Below are 20,414 nucleotides of genomic sequence, written 5' to 3'. Positions count from 1 at the left end.
TGGTCTGACCCTCAGAGCATTAAGGCTTAACAACCCTCCACATGTATCCTCAGTAGAGTTTGAGCCCAGGACCTTCAATACAGCAGCACAGGTTTAACAACTTGAAGTAAAGGAATAACTCCAGTAACTGGTAACTGTCATATGCAGTGAAGGGCGGCCAGCATATCCCTCGGCCCGTGCCGCTTCCCGCAACCCCCATTGGCCTGGAGTGGCAAACCGCATCCAGTAGGAGCCGTGATTGGCCGAACTTGCGGACGCGGCAGGTAAATAAACCGGCCCTGTCCGCCAGGGTCTTTCCCTGAACAAGCGGCGGACTGGCTTCGAGAACCACTGATCTAGTGGACCTGAGAGAGTGGCATGTGACACACCCTTCACCAATGTGTTACACAGCAATAATTGTTTGTTAATTGGTTTGGTTCTAAACAAGAAGTAGGAAATTAATTTTAACTGATTGGGACATAGGATTTCTAACCTTAATTCACACAGAAATGTAACCCTTTCTCTGCAGCAGTATAGATGAAGTCCTGTAAAGACTACATCTTCGTAAATCTCCATAATCGCTAGTCTAGGCTGCTGCTGAAATCACTGACAAAACTCCCATTGACCATGACCTCCAGGATAGGATGGGGTCTTTAATCCATCAACAAAGCTTGTCTCTTAGCAGCCAGTGTAATAATAGAAGGGAAGCTTGTTGCCATAGAATAATCACTACTTTACAAAAAGAAAAGGAGTACTTGTGGCACCTCAGAGACTAACAAATTTGAGCATAAGCTTTCTTGGGCTACAGCTCACTTCATCATTCCACTGAATGCATCCCATGAAGTGTGCTGTAGCTCACGAAAGCTTATGCTCAAATAAATTGGTTAGTCTCTAAGGTGCCACAAGTCCTCCTTTTCTTTTTGCGAATACAGACTAATATGGCTGCTACTCTGAAACCACCACTTTACAGTTTTTAATGGCACAAAGTTAAGATCTTTAAGGATAAAACCAAATCTTATAATGCCATTAGTTTGGGATTTTTTTTTCTTTTAAAGAGGGCGTCCTGTGGTGAATTATAGCTGAGTGGGAAAAATACTCATCTGAAATTCTTTTGAACTAATATTGGAGAATATTTATAGAAAACTTTCAGATTTGTAAACTCCAGTAATTGCTCTAGAAACCTTATTCTAAGAGTTCTTCATTCAAGTGTCAAAAACATAGCAGAGCCCCAATCTGCAAACACTCATACATGCTTAATTTTACTACCACAAGTAGTCTCAGTCAAATCAATGGGGCTGCTCACAGTAGTAAAGTTATGTGTATAAAGTAAGTGTTTTCAGGATCACAGCAAAGGTGATCTATGTGAGCAGTCAAAATAACCAAGTATTTTGAATACTCAATGAATGGCCTGTGAACTAATCTATTCTGCAAAAGTTTCAACTATATTGCAAACATGTCAGCTAATCTGAGGAAAATCATGACATACTCAGACAAATCATGGACAGAAAAACATACAAACTTTGTCTAATTTATTTTGTTATTATTTGAACTGTAACTCCAGTGGAACAGTAGTTTCTTGTTCACAGGTATACGCCAAATCAGAAAATGAGACATGTTGCATTATAAAAGATACACAAGTGGTGGCAGGTCTAGTATCTTGCCTCTTTGCAACACAGCTGACTGACTTTCTGCCACTTACTATATAAAGTATGCAACTAATTTTTGGACTCTACAAGCAGTCTAGATTTTCCTAGGCATTGTTTTATGATCTGAATCTTTGAGGGTGCTGCTTATATTAGGAGGACTGATACAATTTCTTTCCAAATCTCAAATCCTTTTGGTTTCAATTATTTTCATCTTATCTAAAGCTTTTCTGAATTGTACCCATATTACTCCTCTGCATTTACTCATCTCTGGTATTTGGGGTTGAGGTGGGACTATTACTTTGGAATCTAAGTGTCACACCGATGAGTTTCTCCAGTTGGTATCTGTCTTTCAGGTAGGCTTTGGGCAGATAGTCTATCCAAGCCTTTCACACATTGTTCCTGCTGAATAGCTATACCTCCTTCATCCATGATCATGTCAAATCTCAAATTTATCTGCCATATTCTACCCCAGAGTCAGCTGCATTTCAGTGGAAGGTGAAGAAATCTCAGTCTATAAATACCACAAAGTCTTTGGAATAAAGATATGTTCAAGGCTTGGGGCACGTGGCACTTCAGTCTAAATTACACATCATGACCTCAAACACACAGTGAGCTGCCCCAAATTAGTTGGCAGTGTCCGTTACAAAATCATTGGATTACTTGAATTTGTATTTAAATAATTCTGTAAATGCACCATTCCCTTGTAGCAAAAAAATACCACTTCCAGAGGAGGGAGGCTATTTAAACCGAGTGCTCAGCTGGGGACGAGGCATGCAGCAGCACGTGGGGCAGAAGCCCCCATTTTGAGCGAGCAGGGGGAAGATTAGGAAGTGGTGGCTGCCCTGTGCCAAAGTTCTTTGGTTGGATTTAGGAGGCCCAGATATCAGCTGCTACCTCCTGCACTGTTTTTTGGGGGGGGAAAAGCTTCAGTTCTTCCTAGCCCCACTGCTTACTTCTAATAGAAGGTAAAGTGAGACCAGCTATTTGTCCTTAATCACGAGTATTTTCCTCTTCTGCCTCCTGTTCTGTGCTGTTAAGGGCAGCAACATAGAATCCCACTGAAACATGCCTTGTGAGGAATTCACACAGCCGTAAAAGATCAGAAGAATGAAGATCAGACAGGCAAGCTACAATGGAAGGTGGCAGGAAAAATGACTATTGGATAGATTTTAATGGAGCATTTTGGCAAAAAGGCAAGTTATGCAGCTATTTGTGAGGTTGTGTATCTGTATTATACATACAACTATATCAATCCCAGGTTCAAAGATGCCCCTAGAATGCATCTTCCCCACCCACCAGGAATTATGAACTACAAAGACAACAGCTGCTCTACAGAGAATAGCTAGATGTTTTTTAAAATACTATTTTCAATCAAGAGAAAAAAAAAAAGAGGTATTTGGAGCAACAGGCAAAGCAATTCTGAGTTTCTCTTTTAAGGTGAAAATACTCTTGTTGGAAGGTACAATGCATGGCCGGGAGGAGTAGCAGGAAACCCAAAAAGGAAGGCACAGAGTGTGGAACAACATGGTTTGAACTTTTTAAAAGGAGGTACAGTGTTAAGATGTAGACCTAAAAAGAAACAAGTGAACAAACTGCGCACACACCTTACCACTGAGGTGCTGAAAATTTTTTGTTCAGAATGTAGCTGCCAGCCAAAGGCATCTTTTAAATAATAAATGTAGGAGCAAATACAATAAAGAAGGATGTGCTGTGGGGAGAAGAGATTATAAACAAGATTGCAGCTATTACTGACACCAAGTGTTGGTTTTGGAATTGCAGCCTCTATTCCCAGGTACAACAACTCTATCAAACATTCATATTTCAATCCCTCCCTTCCCATTTGGGTCTTTTCTTAAATAAAACGTTCCCTATTTTATTCTTTGGCAGGAATGAGTGACGCCCTCCTTTCCCACACAGAGATTATAGTGTACCACATTCTGTTGTTTTAAATTTGTGCTCTGGCTAGGAAGCACCAAACTCTTGTATTGACCACAAATGTCAGCTTTTACCACATACTTTTTATTTTGGGAATCTCTTCAGACACTCTCTGCATCCACATAAGCTGCACTGTGTTAAAGAAAATGAATTGCTAGATACAAAGAAATCTAAAACTTGAGATTTTAGCAAAAAAATGATGATCATTCCTCAGTCAGATCATTCATTTTCCATAACTAAGAAACCAGTGCTGTTTTATGCTTGCCAAATAAGCATCTTGGGAGAACTGGTTAATTATGATCCACTGCTGACTTGGGAGACCAGTGCAATCTGAAAGTGAATTTCACTCAGAGGCCAGGATGCAGGGCAATGGGGTCAGCGCCTCTTGAAGGAATCAACTGAGATTTCACTTGCTGATCTGAGTGGTGGTCCTAACAACATTCACCATCCTTCTTCATAGCACTCGCTCACTCACAGGCTCTCTCCTGAGACTGGTGATCTCATGTAAGGAAATCCAGACACCACACAGGGTTCTCATTACTTTGTAATGACTGTACTTTCAGGTCCTAAACAAAACAAAATGACTTCCAGTACAGTATTAAGTGACCAGTTCATTACAAGTTTTCCTACTGATCATGTCTAGGTATACAGTACTTGGGTTTTGTTTCAGTGCGAGGGGTTGAACTAGATGACCTCTTCAGGTTCCTTTGAGATCTGTATTTCTATGATTCGATGTCACGGCTTGTTAACCTCTCCTTCCATCATGAGCAGTCATGACTAAAGGCTTGTAAATATTATGTTACAGGGAGCACTGGGTCTTTTCTTTCTTGTTAAAAATTCAGCAGTCAACTAGAAATCCCTTTTTTTTTTAATTTACTCAGAATAACTCTCAACTCAGATGCTCCTTTTTGAGTAAAAAGTCAAAGTTCTGCTTTTACAGACTGTAACAGTTGGACTGACTGAAGCATGAGAAGAGAATGTGCTTTGCCCCAGGTCACACGCTGCACTGAGTGTTTCAAACTGCATTTGAATCCTGGCTCCCAGTCCTTTTATGTCAAACACCAGACCAAAGTGCTTCTTAATACGTACTCTTTCCCCATAAGACAACAAAAACAGGCTATATCCCACAAATCTGTTTGTATGGCAGCTCCATGCAAACATCATAGGCAGCATAATGCCGGAACCATCTAGAACTGCTGTACCTCACACACAGAGAGCTAAAGTTCACCTCCCCAGACCCTTTAGACTTACAGCCAGAATGCTGGACCTCATTAATACTTGCTGACCCCCTGATGTTTTCAACAAATCTATCAAAAAGAGTGTGTAGGAGGAGGGAGGGGGGGAACATAGGTAATCAAAAACAGAAATTTTGAGAAAAATATCACAGAAAAATTTTAATTCAGAGAATTTTGACCAGTTCTACTCACCAGTGTTACTCCTTAAGGCTGCTCTTGCCATTACAGGCCATGAAAATTGAGGTTTTAATCAGGCATTATTGTGATGACTGATAAAGCAATTGACGGAGAGGTTGACTGTGTGCTCAGCTAGGTTGGCCTCTATCAGCAGTGGCCGCTAGCGCACAGTCCAATACAGGGTCCAAGATGGGAAGCAATGTGCCTCCCTCTGTCCTGATGCAAACTATCCCAATAAATCACCTTGCTGCAGTGGCCCCTATTGACCATTGTAACACTATAGGCAGAATGGCCAGGCCCACCCCTTACAAACCGCCACAATACCTCCTGCACAGTTCCTTCCCACTGTCCTGGTAAATGCTTCAGTCATGTCCTTTTGTCACCTTGGATATGGTGGTCCAAAGCAGCAGCAGTATGTGTGTGGGCTTTTTTTAAGCTCTTTTACTCTCTCCTCCTCCTGTTGCATATTTCCTCTTCATAACAAGGAGAGTTGTAGGTAGACCTTTGTTTTCAAAATATTATTCCAAATATTATTCTATGGTGTTCTCGCTTTTCTGAGAGTCCATAATGCTGTAAAGATTTAATTTTGTCTTCTCTAAATTCAGACTTCCCATCCAGCTGTGTTTTTTTTTTAAAGTTCACAATGAATCAATATAGATTTGTAGATTATGGGAATTTTCTTTAAGTGGTCCAAGATATTCCACTAAAACAAATGGCTGCTGCTTTTTATCATGAGAAGCTGTATAATATTTTTTTCTTTTTGCTGATGTGCATTAGACTTTTTATAGACAGGAAGTTAATAACAAATTGGATTGGACTCATCTGTAAAGTTTTTTCTTCAGTAACCTTTATCAGTAAATATGGACGCCTAACCTGTGCTTGTTTGCATTCAGACATGTTTGACAGTTGACACACTTTTATCTGCAATGTAGCAAGCCTAAAAGTTTACAGTGACTTGCTGATAGTTGCTTGATTAATCAGTTTTGTATAAAATACTGTAAAGTCCAATAGAAAATGATTAGCAGCAGTGACTCAGTGTAATCCTATACTGAAATGCATACTGATTTGTACATAATAAACCATGTTACAGGAAGCGTAAAAGCTCTGTCAAATCACAAAAAGCCACGAAATTCAAAGAGAACATCAGAATTCCCACTCTTAAACTGACACCCAAACCTTGCAGCACATTTGCTGGATAAAATCACGTACTGTTTGGGGTTGGCTACAATAATCTGATACAGAGGAGTGAGTTTAGTTTCGTAATTACTACTACTATATAGCTAGCACTTTAAGAACACAAGGACAGCCATACTGGGTCAGACCAAAGGTCCATCTAGCCCAGTATCCTGTCTTCCAACAGTGGCCAATGCCCCAGAAGGAAATGAACAGAACAGGTAATCATCAAGATAGCTGTGCCCTGTCGCCCATTCCCAGCTTCTGGCAAACAGAAGGCAGTGATGCCATCACTGACCATCCTGGCTAATAGCCATTGATGGACCTTTCTTCCATGAACTTTTCTAGTTCTTTTTTTAACCCTGTTATAGTCTTGGCCTTTACAACATCATCTGGCAAAGAGCCAAATTCTCCATTCCGCCAGCCCCTTAGTGATTGTCTGTTGGTGCAAAGAAGCCATAAAGTGGCTGGAGATGGTTAGGTATGATAAAGGAATCCCTTGGTAGTATAGCAGTTCTATCCCATACCTCTTGCTACTCTCTATATAAGGAGCAAAGCCTAAAAGGTGAAAGTTGGAGTGTCTCTATGCTGTGGATTATCTCAGTTGCTCTAATTTAAACTAGGAGATGAATGAGCCCCAGCCAGAGCCAACATTTTAAATAATGGAAATTTATAGGATTATATACTAAGGAATTATTCTATATTTAGATACAATTACTCAGCTCTAAACAGCATAAGAATAGAGCTATTGAACAACTTGTAACTGTGCAAAGCCTTTTCACTGTTGGAAAGCAATTTCAGTTGTAGCTATGCTGCTATTTGAGAAGGGATTATGTGTGTGTGTTAAAGGAAGAGTCCACGTAATTTTTTAATCTATACTCCTTCAATCTTCAGTAATCATAGATGTTAATGGTAACAGTAATAAATTTAAAAAGCACCAGGAAAAAAAGTGATTGAAATTATTTTCCTCTATTTCTTTTCACATTGTTTACTTTTTGCAGTTGACAGCACTTTGTGTATAGTCAGTTTCACAGTTTCTACCTATTTTAGGGATCTGTGCTGGTGTCCTTTACCATAAAATCTGTACACTGTACAGTCTGTCATTCCTTTTTATGTGAGTCATTCACACAGTAACAGAGAAGAAAAATATTTCTAGAAAAATAGGACAAGGAGATTGCAAACCCACAAACATTGGAAGGAGGATACAGATTTTTTTTTAATAGAATAAATTTCAAATTGGTGACTTTTTAATCTCCTCAGTGTTATTGGTTCATTAAATTTTTTTCTAAAATGCATTTTTTTCTCACATTTATCTGAAGGTCTTTGTAGGCCGTGAATAAAAATGACATTTACAACCTAAATAACTATTCTACGGTTGAGATACACAAAGTCTAAGGTCAAGTGCCTTCATCCATCCAAAAAGTACAAGTTCCTGTATAGCCCCATTTCTTGATGTATATTAGGTTAGTCATATTTGGCTGTGTTTGACCCATTGAATTATAACAGCTATTTCTACACAGCCCAACCTGGAAGGAATGGCTTACCTGCCAAAGCCCTGCATTAACCAGCAGGATCAACAAAGCCTCCTAGTAAGGAAGATAATTGAATTTACTTACTATGGAAGGGATTAAACATCTTAAAACAGAGCTCTTATCTGCTCTTCATGGACATTAAAGATTTCTTGGTGGTTTTTGTCAGAGTAGGGGGTTTGCCTTCATCTCCTTGGTGAAAATGTCTCATCCCTGATTGTTCTATAGTATGTTACGTGCTGGCTGCCATCCCCTTGCATGCCAGTAATAGGTATCACAAGCAATTCAGGTCCTGACATAAGACCCAACTTTGCACATATTTATGCCTGTGGATAGTCCCACTGAAACTATTCACTTGTGTGCAGTTCCTCAAGTCTGCACGTCTTTGCCCTATTTTGTAAAGTGTTTTGAATGCAAGCACTATGCAAGATTTTCATTTAAAAATCATCATAGAGTGAACTGCACGGAAGTGCATGGTCCTTGTACTAAAAGACTGATAAGGTTTTGTATATTACTGTGGCCACTTATCTAATAGATGTTTGGAGAGTGTGGTCCCGTGGTTAGTGCAGTGAGCTGGGAATCAAGATTTGTGGGTTCCATTACCATCTACTTCTAACTTGCAGTGTGACCAACTCTTATTATTTTATTGAGAGTCTTACCATAAAAAAATTTGGTGTTTTTCTTGATGCATCAGCTCCTGGAGTCATGTTATTTTATGAGAACGTCAACTTTCATTTTTTAATTAAATTTTAGCCCTCCCATTTCCAGAGAAAAGCTTGAAAACCTGTCCTAAGTGTGTCCTAAAGGTTTGTAAACCAGAAAGCAAGAACTAAAAATATCTTTAAAGAAAAACCATCTCATTTTAAAAACCAATCTCAGGATTTTTGAATATTCAAGTCTCTCAACAGCGGCCGGCGCCAGATGCTTTAGAGGGAATACCGGAATAGGGCAATTTACGGAGTGATCCATTCCCCATCATCCACTCCCAGGTTCCCTCAGTAAGAGGTTTAGAGACACCTGCAGCATGGGGCTGCATCCCTGAGCATGGCCATTAGCCACTGCTGGACCTATCCTCCGTGAATGTTCTCTAATGCTTTTTTTTTTTTTTTTTTTTTTTTGAAGCCCGTGATACTTTTAGCCCTCACAGCATCCCCAGCAAGGTGTGCTGGGTGAAGAAATATTTCCGGTTGTTGGTTTCCAATCTGCTGCCTCTAGAGTTAACCCGGACGCCTGGTTCTTCTTCTGGTCTGGCTCCGTGCCCCGCGGAGCCGCCAACGTTTCAGACCATCCTCCGGCCACTCACCCAGGCCCTGGCAGCTCTGCCCCCGCAGACAGGCGAGGCTTGCCCGGGCGTGCCGGGCCGAGACGAAGGGGAATCCCGGGCGGAAAGGGAAGCAGCCACTGCGGAGCGGGCTCCGAGGCGGGACTCTCCGGGCTGGCCGCCGCATGCGGGTGCGCGGCGCGCTGGGAAGGCAGATACCGGGCGCGGCTGGGCCGGCGGATAAGCGGCCCCTGCGGGCAAGCGAGCTGCGGCCGGAGCGCCTCCTCCCCGCGGGCGGCCGAGCACCATGGCCGCGGCCTCGGCCTCCGAGACCCTCGAGCTGAACGGGCAAACCGGCGGCGGCGGCGGCGGCGAGCGAGCGCCTCCCGACAGGGTAAGGAGCAGCGCGGGGCCGAGTGGCGCATCCTGCGAGGCGGGGCTGGACCAGCTCCCGGCCTGGGCTGAGGCCTGGCGGCTGAGAGGGACCCGGGCCGTAGCGGCGCAGGCGCTGTCCGGCCCGGCCAAGGCGCGGGGGCTCTGGTCGGACAGGCGCGGGGCTGCCTCCCGCTGGGCCCTGAGGTGGAAGATGGGTCAGGGGCTGACAAGCCAGAGGTCAAAGCGCTGGCCCCAGAGAGGGGAGTGGGAGCCAGGCCCTTCACCCCGCAACGAGACGGGGCTGAGCGAGCCCCTGCCACCGCTGCCCGTGTGTGCTCCGGGCTGAAGGGAGGAAACCCATCACCTGCCAAGTGCGAACGGAGGAGAGCGGGAGCAATCTCTGCCCTGAAAAAATATGCCTTAGGTTTTAATCCTGAACCCCATTCGATGGGCGTATTGTGTCCTGGGTTAAATTTAGGAAGAGCATCTAAGATTTGAGGTGCAAACGCCTCCCCCCCATTTCCATGTACTTCAGTCAGTCCCTCAGGGAATGGATAATATAATTTGCATTAAGAAAAGGAGTATTTGTGGCACCTTAGAGACTAACCAATTTATTAGAGCATAAGCTTTATCACACTAAAACAGACTGCAAACAGCATGCAAAACTTTTTAAGTTCCTTCTTTGCTATTCATTTACCTAGAAGCAGGATTACACCTGTTCTTTCCCTTCATATATATGAAATAAAACTATGATTAACGAAGTGCTTTCTGTTAGAATATAATACAGCGTGTTCCTATTCAGACTTCCAAGTTTGCCTTTGGAAAGGTAGTAGAGAATCGTTCTTCCTCTCTCTATATGCTGGCCCGCCACTCCCTGCAGCTCCCGTTGACCGGGAACGGCAAACCGCGGCCACTGGGAGCTGTGGGGGCCGTGCCTGCGGACGGTCAACGTCAGCAAAATGGTTTGTGGCCCACAATCAAATTCTCCTGACGGGCCGCAGGTTGTCCACCACTGCTGGAGCTGCTACCTTCCCTTGCCAACTGCTGTTTCAGCACACTTGTTCATCCCTGGACATTGTCATTAAATTAGAACATAAGCTTTTCGGGGCTGGGACCATATCTTTCTACATATTTATACAGTACTTAGGCCAATGGGGCTCCAAACCAGAAGGTGGCCTTTAGGTATTACAATATTACAAATAATAAACAATGTAGTTCTATTAAGTTCAAGGGGAGTTTTTAGGAAATGTGTGTGCTATAGCTTGCTATCAATTCTAACCAGAGACTATTTGCCACAGAATCACTCACTACCGTGCATATACATAGGAAGGATGACTTTGCTAATGAATATATGGCTGACTCATAGCAGTATGTGACCAAGGAGTAATTCTACAGTATTTAAGGGAGATAGGAACTCCAGTGGCTAGTGGAATTTGAGTAAGGACAGCTGATTTAAACTGAAGCCACGGCTCAAATATTTAGCGGATAGTGCTTACTACAAATGTCAGTTGTTCATATCCCCTTTGGAAATCTGATTCTGAGACTATTTTGAATGCCTTGAATCTCAAATATACTATAGTTGACCAGAAAAAAAACTTTTAATCTATTCCTTCCAAGATTGGCAGAACATTTCTCTAGCAGAGTTTTTCTGTCTTTCCTGCTTGAGTGCACAGCTTTTAAAACAACAACCCCTATTTTCTAATTTTCTTACAGTCACATTTGTGTAAGCTATTTTTGAATAGACTGCTCACTCAGCTTGATGGAGAAATCTCTTTTGGCCTGAAATCTCCCACTTTGTCTATTCAAAATCTATGTTTTAAAATGCTGAGACATTCTTTATCCACTGAGAGCAGCACAAAGGAGCATAGGAAAGTTGATTAACTGTCTGTTTTTGTTTGTCCTCAGCCTTGAGGCTGTTCAGCTCCTAGCTCCAGGTATCCAGTCCCGCTCATCATACAGCCCTCCACTCAAGCCTGTGCTCACTCTCCACCTCTTCTTAGGTAGAGCTGCTGTGAGAAGCAACAGGATTGAGTGCATTTTTCCCTCCCTACAGAGCAGCTCTAGCAACTCAAGGAGAAGCAGAGAGGTCCTCTTTATGCACCTGAACAGTGAGGAGGATAGAGAAGAGACCAAAAGAGGTTCAGGAAAAGATGTGTGTGTGTTTGGGGGGGGGGGGGTGCCTGAAGTGAATTACTTAGGATTGTTTGTGAATTTTTCATGAATCAGTCCAAAGAACTGAACCAAAAAAAACCCAACAACCACCTTCCACCACTAATTGGATGAATAGTTGACAAATTCCTAAATCACAACATCTGTCTGTAAAGTCTTGAATCCTCTACTTGAAAAAGGCTTGTCTCTATGCAAAAGTTTTTTCTTGGTGTAACGGAAGGTGCAAATTTAAACTGATCTAGTGTGGACACTTATCCTGGTATAAGAGAACCTTTTTTATGGTTTAGCTTAAGTTGTTTGTGAAGGGGGTTAAGCTAATCTGGAAAAAGCCACTCCTATGCCTGAATAAGAGTGTCCATATAGAACAACATATCAGTATAACTGTAGCTGTATAATTGGTAAAACTTTCCCATGCAGTCAAGGCACAGGCACATCTGTGTAAGATTCCTGTTCCCACCTTGATGAGTCCTGTGTGTGATGTCATATAGCCTTCCTTACTGGCATAAGTTCTAAAGCAGATTGTCAAATACTGGAAAAGTACCGCAATAAAAAAAAATTGGTTGATTTTGGCATTACTCATGTCTGATCCCAAGTCAGGCTTGATGTACTTGAGTCAGAATGATGAACTGAAAAATTCTCTTTAGAACTGCCAATTCCTCATTCATCTCATTTTAACAGAAAGGAATAGCTTTGACTAGGTCATATTAACTCAAAGTGGGGATGTTTTTCCCTTTCAGTTTCTGTTCTTGGAATTTTTCTATATACTTTAGTGGGTTTTCTGCTCTTGCTTTATATTCTGCCATCTGTAGTTACTGTTCCATTTGTGGCAAACCTTTCCCAAAGAAACTGACACACAATCAGTCAATTAAGATATCACATGAAGAATAAGCAGCTGTAAAATTAATTGCCAAGAATATTTAAAACCAAATAATTCTATAAAGTAATGTTGTAGAGGTATTTACAAACTTTAATCCTCCCATTACACCTGAAATAGGAAAGTGTCACTTTTGTTTTGGCAGGGGCGGGGAGGAGGAATGAGGCAGAGGCTAAGGGTCAGATTTTCCAAAAAAGCTCAGATCCCTTTAAGGGTATGTCTACACAGCAAAGAAGAACTCGCAGCTTGCCTGTGCCAGTGAACTCCGACTTGCGGGGCTGTTTCATTGTTGTGTAGAGTTCCAGACTCAGGCTGGAGCCCAGGCTCTAAGACCCTGTGGGGTGGAGGGTCCCAGAGCTCAGGCTACAGCCTGAGCCTGGAAGTCTACACAGCAATAAAACAGCCCAAGCCCGAATCAGCTGGCACAGGCCAACCATGTATTTTTCTTTGCTGTGTCAACATACCCTTGGATACCTAAAGAAGGGGGAAGCACTCAGCACCCAACAGATCCCACTGTGATATCTATGATCAGATTTTAAGAAGAGCTCAGCATGGTGGATAACTGGGAGCTAAGCTCTTCTGAAAAATCAAGCCTCCATTTTCGATGCTAAGTGCTATTGAAAATCTGGCCCTTATTGACTAGGCCAGGACCCCAAGGGATCTATCTATATGAGAGAGATATATTAAGAGCCAGAAATTCCTATCTTCTGTGGTTAGGCTAGATTGTCACGCCTTTGCTCACAATGAGTAGTTCCTTTCTCACTTTTAGTAGAGCCTGTCATAAATATAAAGGGAAGGGTAAACCCCTTTGAAATCCCTCCTGGCCAGGGGAAAGCTCCTCTCACCTGTAAAGGGTTAAGAAGCTAAAGGTAACCTCGCTGGCACCTGACCAAAATGACCAATGAGGAGACAAGATACTTTCAAAAGCTGGGAGGAGGGAGAGAAACAAAGGGTCTGTGTCTGCCTGTAGTCGTCTTGGCCAGGGACAGAACAGGAATGGAGTCTTAGAACTTTTAGTAAGTAATCTAGCTAGGTATGTGTTAGATTATGATTTCTTTAAATGGCTGAGAAAAGAATTGTGCTGAATAGAATAACTATTTCTGTCTGTGTATCTTTTTTGTAACTTAAGGTTTTGCCTAGAGGGGTTCTCTATGTTTTTGAATCTAATTACCCTGTAAGATATCTACCATCCTGATTTTACAGGGGGGATTTCTTTATTTCTATTTACTTCTATTTTTTATTAAAAGTCTTCTTGTAAAACACTGAGTGCTTTTTCATTATTTTCAGATCCAAGGGTTTGGGTCTGTGGTCACCTATGCAAATTGGTGAGGCTTTTTATCCAACATTTCCCAGGAAAGGGGGAGTGCAAGTGTTGGGAGGATTGTTCATTGTTCTTAAGATCCAAGGGTCTGTAGTCACCTAGGCAAATTGGTGAGGCTTTTTACCAAACCTTGTCCAGGAAGTGGGGTGCAAGGTTTTGGGAAGTATTTTGGGGGGAAGGACGCGTCCAAACAGCTCTTCCCCAGTAACCAGTATTAGTTTGGTGGTGGTAGCGGCCAGTCCAAGGATAACGGGTGTAATATTTTGTACCTTGGGAAAGTTTTGACCTAAGCTGGTAAAGATAAGCTTAGGAGGTTTTTCATGCAGGTCCCCACATCTGTACCCTAGAGTTCAGAGTGGGGGAGGAACCTTGACAGAGCCTATTCTTCATTATTCCAATTAAAGTCAATGATCCTGCCTGAGAGATTTTTTCAAGAGTTTTTAATGCAAGTGCTGCTGGCAATAGCTAATGAGGACAAGAAATAGAAAAATATGGAAGCTGTCTCAAAAGTTTTCTTATAGCTGGTGTGCTATCTCACTGTATCAATACACACAGTATATTCTGTCAGATGAATAAGCTACCAAAGAGAGGAAAAATAAACCTAAAAGTTGCATAGCAAAGCAAGGGATATTAATGTCACATTGTAGCCATTCATACATTTATAGTTTTTTTTCTGGCTAGAAAGATATGCAAAGCAGGTATTTTCACTATTAGCATCCATAAGCAAATGTTAATAAAGAATATTGAGGTGTCCTGGCAGTCTAAAACTATAATGAACAAACTTCAATACATGTGGGAACCTGAAATAATTATTCTGTTCTTCACTAGAATCAAATGTGTCCTGAAGCATTACATATTTCAAATGGAAACTCTGTCTCATCTAATGGCTAGTAGTAATTATTTATAGCAAATGCAACATGTCAACAGAGCTTTACAAACACACAACACAACACAGCACAGTCAGCTTACAATGTAATTCTGACAAATGCTGTAAGACCAATAGCTGTGGAGTGGAGAGATGGAAGGTGAAAGCCAGCAGTCTACAGATGCTCTAAAAATCATTTTAAAAACAAGTTCTCATTGTCTTAAATTATTAAAAACTGATTTTTAGAGTTGGCTTTTTCAGCATTTTTGTTGGTTTACTTTTTCCATAGCCGGTCAGTTTGGGTAATAAAAATATTCCAAACAGGATTTGAGAAAAGAAAGACGACTTGGCATACACGAAAGATGAAGCTGTTCTAAACGTAGGGAACAGACCGTAAAGAAGTACAGATTCAAAAGCAGGATGAGCCGCCAAGGGAATATTTAAAAACCTAAAACCTCTGGGGAGAGAGTCTACCCTTATCTGCTCAATGCCCAGACTTAAGCTACTCATTTAGGGCCCAATCCTGCATACCCCAAAACTCATTAGTTTTACAATATTAAAATCCTCATGGAACAAAGATGCACAAGTCAGTGATGCTTATTGGCAAGGAAACAGTTACACAGAGGACTATAAAAGAAAAGGACCAGAAGAATGAAGATTTGAATCTGGGCAGAATCTGATAATGCTCCACACAAAGCAAAACCCATTGGAGAACATGTGATGTGCCATATGATTACAGGAGTCAGACCTCTAGTACCCTGCATTTATCATCTGGATCAAGTTTAGTTCTCAGTTGTAGTAGTACTTTTAAAACTTATTTTGAAGCTATCAGAATGTCTGCAAGCCACAGCAGGGCTCTGTGAAAACCTGCCACATTAGTTATCTTGTCTTCCAGAATGGTATTCCCAGATTTCATGAGCTTTGTAGTTAGAACTCTCATGTGCGATTATAAAGCATCATTAAATAATCATATTGGCTCTGAATATTCATTTTCTTCTATAGAGTTTGTGTCATGCAGAGAAAATATTAGTTTGTATTAAAGGAGAAACCTTTGCTGTTTCACCACATAGGGTGGTAATTATACTGCTTCAGGGCCTAATCTTGCTCTCAGTGAATTTATTGACAAGACTCCCACTGATTTAAAATAGAGCAGGATCAGTCCCTCCCTTCCCTTTGAATTTAAGTCTGAAAGCTAAACGCAGCCCTGGCATGGGCTTCAGTGGAGTTGCTTCCGCTTACAGTGGTTTTGAATTTGGTCCAATATCTTTTGTAAGAGACAATAGTATATAGTTATACACTCATTCTTTGGAGCAAGTTCTACGTAAGCATTAACGCAATACATTAACATGCAGGGACTGCATTCTTGTCTAATCTGGGAATGATGGCAGATTGGGAGGCTTTCCTGAATCTGGGCCTATTTAAGCATGTTTTTATGTGCTGCCCTTAGTGCAGTCCTGAATAGGGATGGACTTAACTTCATGCATACACACTTTCCCGAATCAAAGCCTTAATACAGAAATGAAAGGAAAACATGATGCAGGGAAAAAGAAATCTAGCATGAATGGTTTTGTCTTGATTAAATAAGTTGGATTTGTTTTCCTTTTAAAACCCTTTACTACTTGATATGCATTGTCGTCTTGATTGCTTTCTAAGGAATTCTGTATTGTCTTTATCTGAATACATTATTAATCCTACTTTTTCCTTTTCTTTTTTAATAATGTTGCTATAATAATACTCTTGATTTTAGACCTGTGAAAAACATCTCAGATGTGATCTCACCAGCTCTCACAATCTAAGCATCGTTGAGCTGCATTAGCACTTGAACGCCAGACCTCTAGAGAAAATGGAGGTACTACTTTAGGAAGTGGTGTTGATGAGGGCTTGTCTACACTGGCAAGTTTCTGCACAGTAAAGTAGGTTTTTGAACTCAAACTGCAGACGTGTACACACTGCCAAGCCACTTTGTGCACAGAAACTCCTCCGTTGCAGTGCTGCAAAAAAACCACCTCAATGAGAGTCGTAAGGCTATTTGCACAGAGGCTCCAGCGCTCTATTGCCAGTGTAGACACTTGATTGCTTTCTGTGGCGTAATTGGCCTCCGGAGCTGTCCCATAATGCCTCAAGTGACCGCTCTGCTCATTGTTTTGAACTCAGCTGCCCTGGAGACATGCGCCCCTCCCCTTTCAAAGCAGGGCTGATGTTGGGGTTTCCCCCTCCCCCTGCCTCAGGACTGGTTGCTTCCTGCCGCTGTCTGAACTTACAAGACAACATGCGGACACACTCTCTGTCTCCCAAAACACACTCTCTCCACCCCTTCATACACACACACACACACACTCCTTGTCAAACTCTCCCCCCTACCACTTCAGTTGAAAAGCAGCTGGCAATGTAGTAGGATGCCCATGGAACAATGGAATTGGGAAACCTGCATCATGTGATGCTGTGACTGCCCCATGAGGCATTGCAAACCCTTCCCAAAGAACCCTGCGGCCAGTTGCACAGTGGGATAGCTACCACAATGCACTGCTGTCTTTGCCATGGCAAGACCTGCTAATGTGGATGCTCTCAAGCGTCACAAGGAGCACAGTGTGGACACACAACAGCGTTTTAATAAAAGTGGTATAATTTGTGGTGCAGAAACATGCCAGTGTAGACATACCCTAAGTTCTGTATGTGATATTCTTCTATCTGAGTCAGTAGTTAACTAGTGGTTGAGTGTGGTGTTGTGGGCATGGTCCTTTGGCGGTTTTATCTTTGAGGAGATAGAAAAACAAGAAGGTCTCAACCATCTGTTGCATAGCTGCCACCATTCCAAAGATTTTCCTAGGCATAATACTGAAAAGCAGCAAGGGTTCTGGAGTCTTTTCAGGAGAGAATGCCTAAAACAAGATATTTCTGGTTGTGAGTGACCACATAGTTACCCATCATATTTCTGATTTGTGAATGAGAGAGAGCCGGGGAAGCTGCGATTGACAAACAATTATGTAATCAGCTTAATGGTGTAGTTACAGGAATAACATTTCGACTTAGACACTGGGAAACTAATAGATTAGGTTTATGCTTAAAAAAAAAAAAATCGGGAAGTTGTCCCCCTTCCTCACTTTTCTTCTATGGGGATTTTGTGCTTTGCAGACAGAAAGTATTGTCTATTATACACACGCAATGGGTGAAGTTTTCTGAATTGGCCAGTGCTTTTGGATACTTCAGTTTCTGGAAGCCCAACTTGAGACATGGGGCCTGATATTCAGAAGCACAGAGCACTCACAGCCCCAGTTGAAACCCACAGGAGCTGTGGGTGCTCAACGATTCTGAATCAGGGTCAAAGCGTCTCAGATTGGATGCCCCAAATTTGTATTGTGTGCACACAAATCAAAGATTGCAGTATATGCAGAGAGCTGGAAATTGAAGTTTAGTTTAACAGCTCTGAACTGTTGGTTTTCCAGTGTGGTCAGTTAAGGATAGATTAACAGTCATAGAGCTTGATCTTGCAAACCCCGATTCATGTATATGAGTAACTTCATTCATGTTGTCAAGTATCAGAGGGGTAGCCGTGTTAGTCTGTATCCACAAAAACAACGAGGAATCTGGTGGCACTTTAAAGACTAACAGATTTATTTGGGCATAAGCTTTCATTGGTAAAAAATAAATCCGTTAGTCTTTAAGGTGCCACCAGACTCCTTGTTGTTTTCATTCATGTTAACAGTCCTATAGCTCTCAATATGCACAAGCATTTGCAAGATCTGGCTCATAACTTTTAACTTTCAGGTCTCTGTTGATTTAGAGCATGTTCTAAAGCAAACAACTCTGAAACCAGTATTTAATTCTATCCTCTTAGAAAGCATGTGTATGATGGGAGAAATGTAAGAGGCTAACCAGAACAATAGCTGCATGTAAGCCAGAAGCAAAAGGGCATACATTAAAATCTCCAGCGCGTGAAGTCACGTGCATTTTCTTTCATACATGCAAGGGCACAAGAAAGTCACAGAAGTGAACTTTAACATCGTTATGGAGCGAATGAAAGAAATGAGTGTTCAGTGGTGCTGGTGTTTGCAGACTAATTTCCAGTGTGGAGAGGTATCCACATAAAAAACCAGCATGCGAATTGGTACTGACACTTTTACCTCTCCTGACAGTGTAATTGGTACCCTTTTGGGGACTCTCAGCAAAGGCCAAAGTTTGAATAGCAAGACTAAATTCCTCTTCCCCCCATCCCCCTATCAGCCATTCCTCTTTGTCAGACTTTAGGCATGTTAGTGTGCTAGTGCGTGGAAGCTTAAGTAGACAGCGTAGGTTAGTGAATGAACAGGGAAGTTTGGTCTTCAGGCTTTTCAATCAGGTAACTTTCACCACTGAGTCAAAGAGCAATAAAAGCTAGAGCCTTACTATAATACACACAAGACCGGACTAAAGAAAAGGAGTACTCGTGGCACCTTAGAGACTAACCAATTTATTTGAGCATAAGCTTTCGTGAGCTACAGCTCACTTCATCCGATGCTGTAGCTCACGAAAGCTTATGCTCAAATAAATTGGTTAGTCTCTAAGGTGCCACAAGTACTCCTTTTCTTTTTGCGGATACAGACTAACACGGCTGCTACTCTAAGACCTGTATGTTTAGCAAACTGCCTTGATATTTGTTTTCAAACTTTACCTGAAGTGGATACTGTCCCTGAGTTGCAACTAAAAGCCAGAGTATTTTTGTTGTTGAGTCATCGGGTGTAAGGAATAAGGCTCTTTTTACAAAGGAAATCCCCATGAACTGGAAGGCACAGGGTCAGAATGGTCAGTAAAAACAAGTAGTTGCAAAATATTCTTTTACCCACACAGTTGCCAGTAAAATATTACTAAAATTAACCGTACTGTGGGGAAATAAGCATTGGGTTACTTGTTACCCTTTTAATCTTTTGGCAAAGATTTAAGAGAAGGAAAACAATGCAACTATTCTGATGTAGTGTCTTAATTAGTTGGCTCCCCACAGACGAGAGTAAACACTGCTGGTGAAGACAGTGGTCCCACAAAAGGGGCTGCAAGATGCTGGGTGGGTGAGCAAGCTCTGTCAATGAAAAACGAAGCTGTTCAGCAAATGGTTCTCACTGCTCTCAGAAGAGCCACAGAGATTGGAGATGGGAAAGCTTTTCACAGCTCTCCTTTTCAGAACAAGCTAAAGAACACACTGCACAGACAAACATGGTTTGTGCCCAGATGTTCTGATTTTTTAGGGACAGTTCCAGTATTTGGGACTGTGTCTCATGTGGGCGCCTGTCATAAATATAAAGGGAAGGGTAAACACCTTTAAATCCCTCCTGGCCAGAGGAAAAACCCTTTCACCTGTAAAGGGTTAAGAAGCTAGGATAACCTCGCTGGCACCTGACCAAAATGACCAATGAGGAGACAAGATACTTTAAAAGCTGGAGGGGGCGGGGACGGGGACAACGGGTTCTCTCTGTCTGTGTGAGGCTTTTCCGGGACTAGAACAGGTCAGAACTCCTGTAAAGAGTTAGTAAGCAATCTAGCTAGATATGCGTTAGATTCTGTTTTGTTTAAATGGCTGATAAAATAAAGTTGTGCTGAATGGAATGTATATTCCTGTTTTTGAGTCTTTTTGTAACTTAAGGTTTTGCCTAGAGGGATTTTCTATGTTTTGAATCTGATTACCCTATAAAGTATTTGCCATCCTGATTTTACAGGTGATTCTTTTACTTTTTCTTTAATTAAAATTCTCTTAAGAACCTGATTGCTTTTTCATTGTTCTTAAGATCTAAGGGTTTGGGTCTGTGTTCACCTATGCAAATTGGTGAGGATTTTTATCAAGCCTTCCACAGGAAAGGGTGTGTAGTGCTTGGGGGGATATTTGGGGGGATGCGGGGGAGGGAGGAGA

General features: G+C 41.9%; 1 protein-coding gene across 1 annotated transcript in view; it reads left to right on the top strand.

The window, feature by feature from the left end:
• The first annotated feature begins 8,870 nt into the window (after window positions 1-8,870).
• NINJ1 (ninjurin 1) overlaps window positions 8,871-20,414 on the top strand; it is a 34,681-nt gene continuing 23,137 nt past the window's right edge. Inside the window, exon 1 of the mRNA XM_073351577.1 lies at window positions 8,871-9,329. Within this exon, the coding sequence (XP_073207678.1) occupies window positions 9,243-9,329 (87 nt within the window). The 5' untranslated portion in view covers window positions 8,871-9,242. The remainder of the gene's footprint in view (window positions 9,330-20,414) is intronic.

Source organism: Lepidochelys kempii, chromosome 7, assembly GCF_965140265.1.
Source record: "Lepidochelys kempii isolate rLepKem1 chromosome 7, rLepKem1.hap2, whole genome shotgun sequence".
Taxonomy (NCBI): domain Eukaryota; kingdom Metazoa; phylum Chordata; order Testudines; family Cheloniidae; genus Lepidochelys; species Lepidochelys kempii.
Note: the sequence above shows the minus strand (reverse complement) of the source record. Positions and strands in the feature narration are given on the sequence as shown.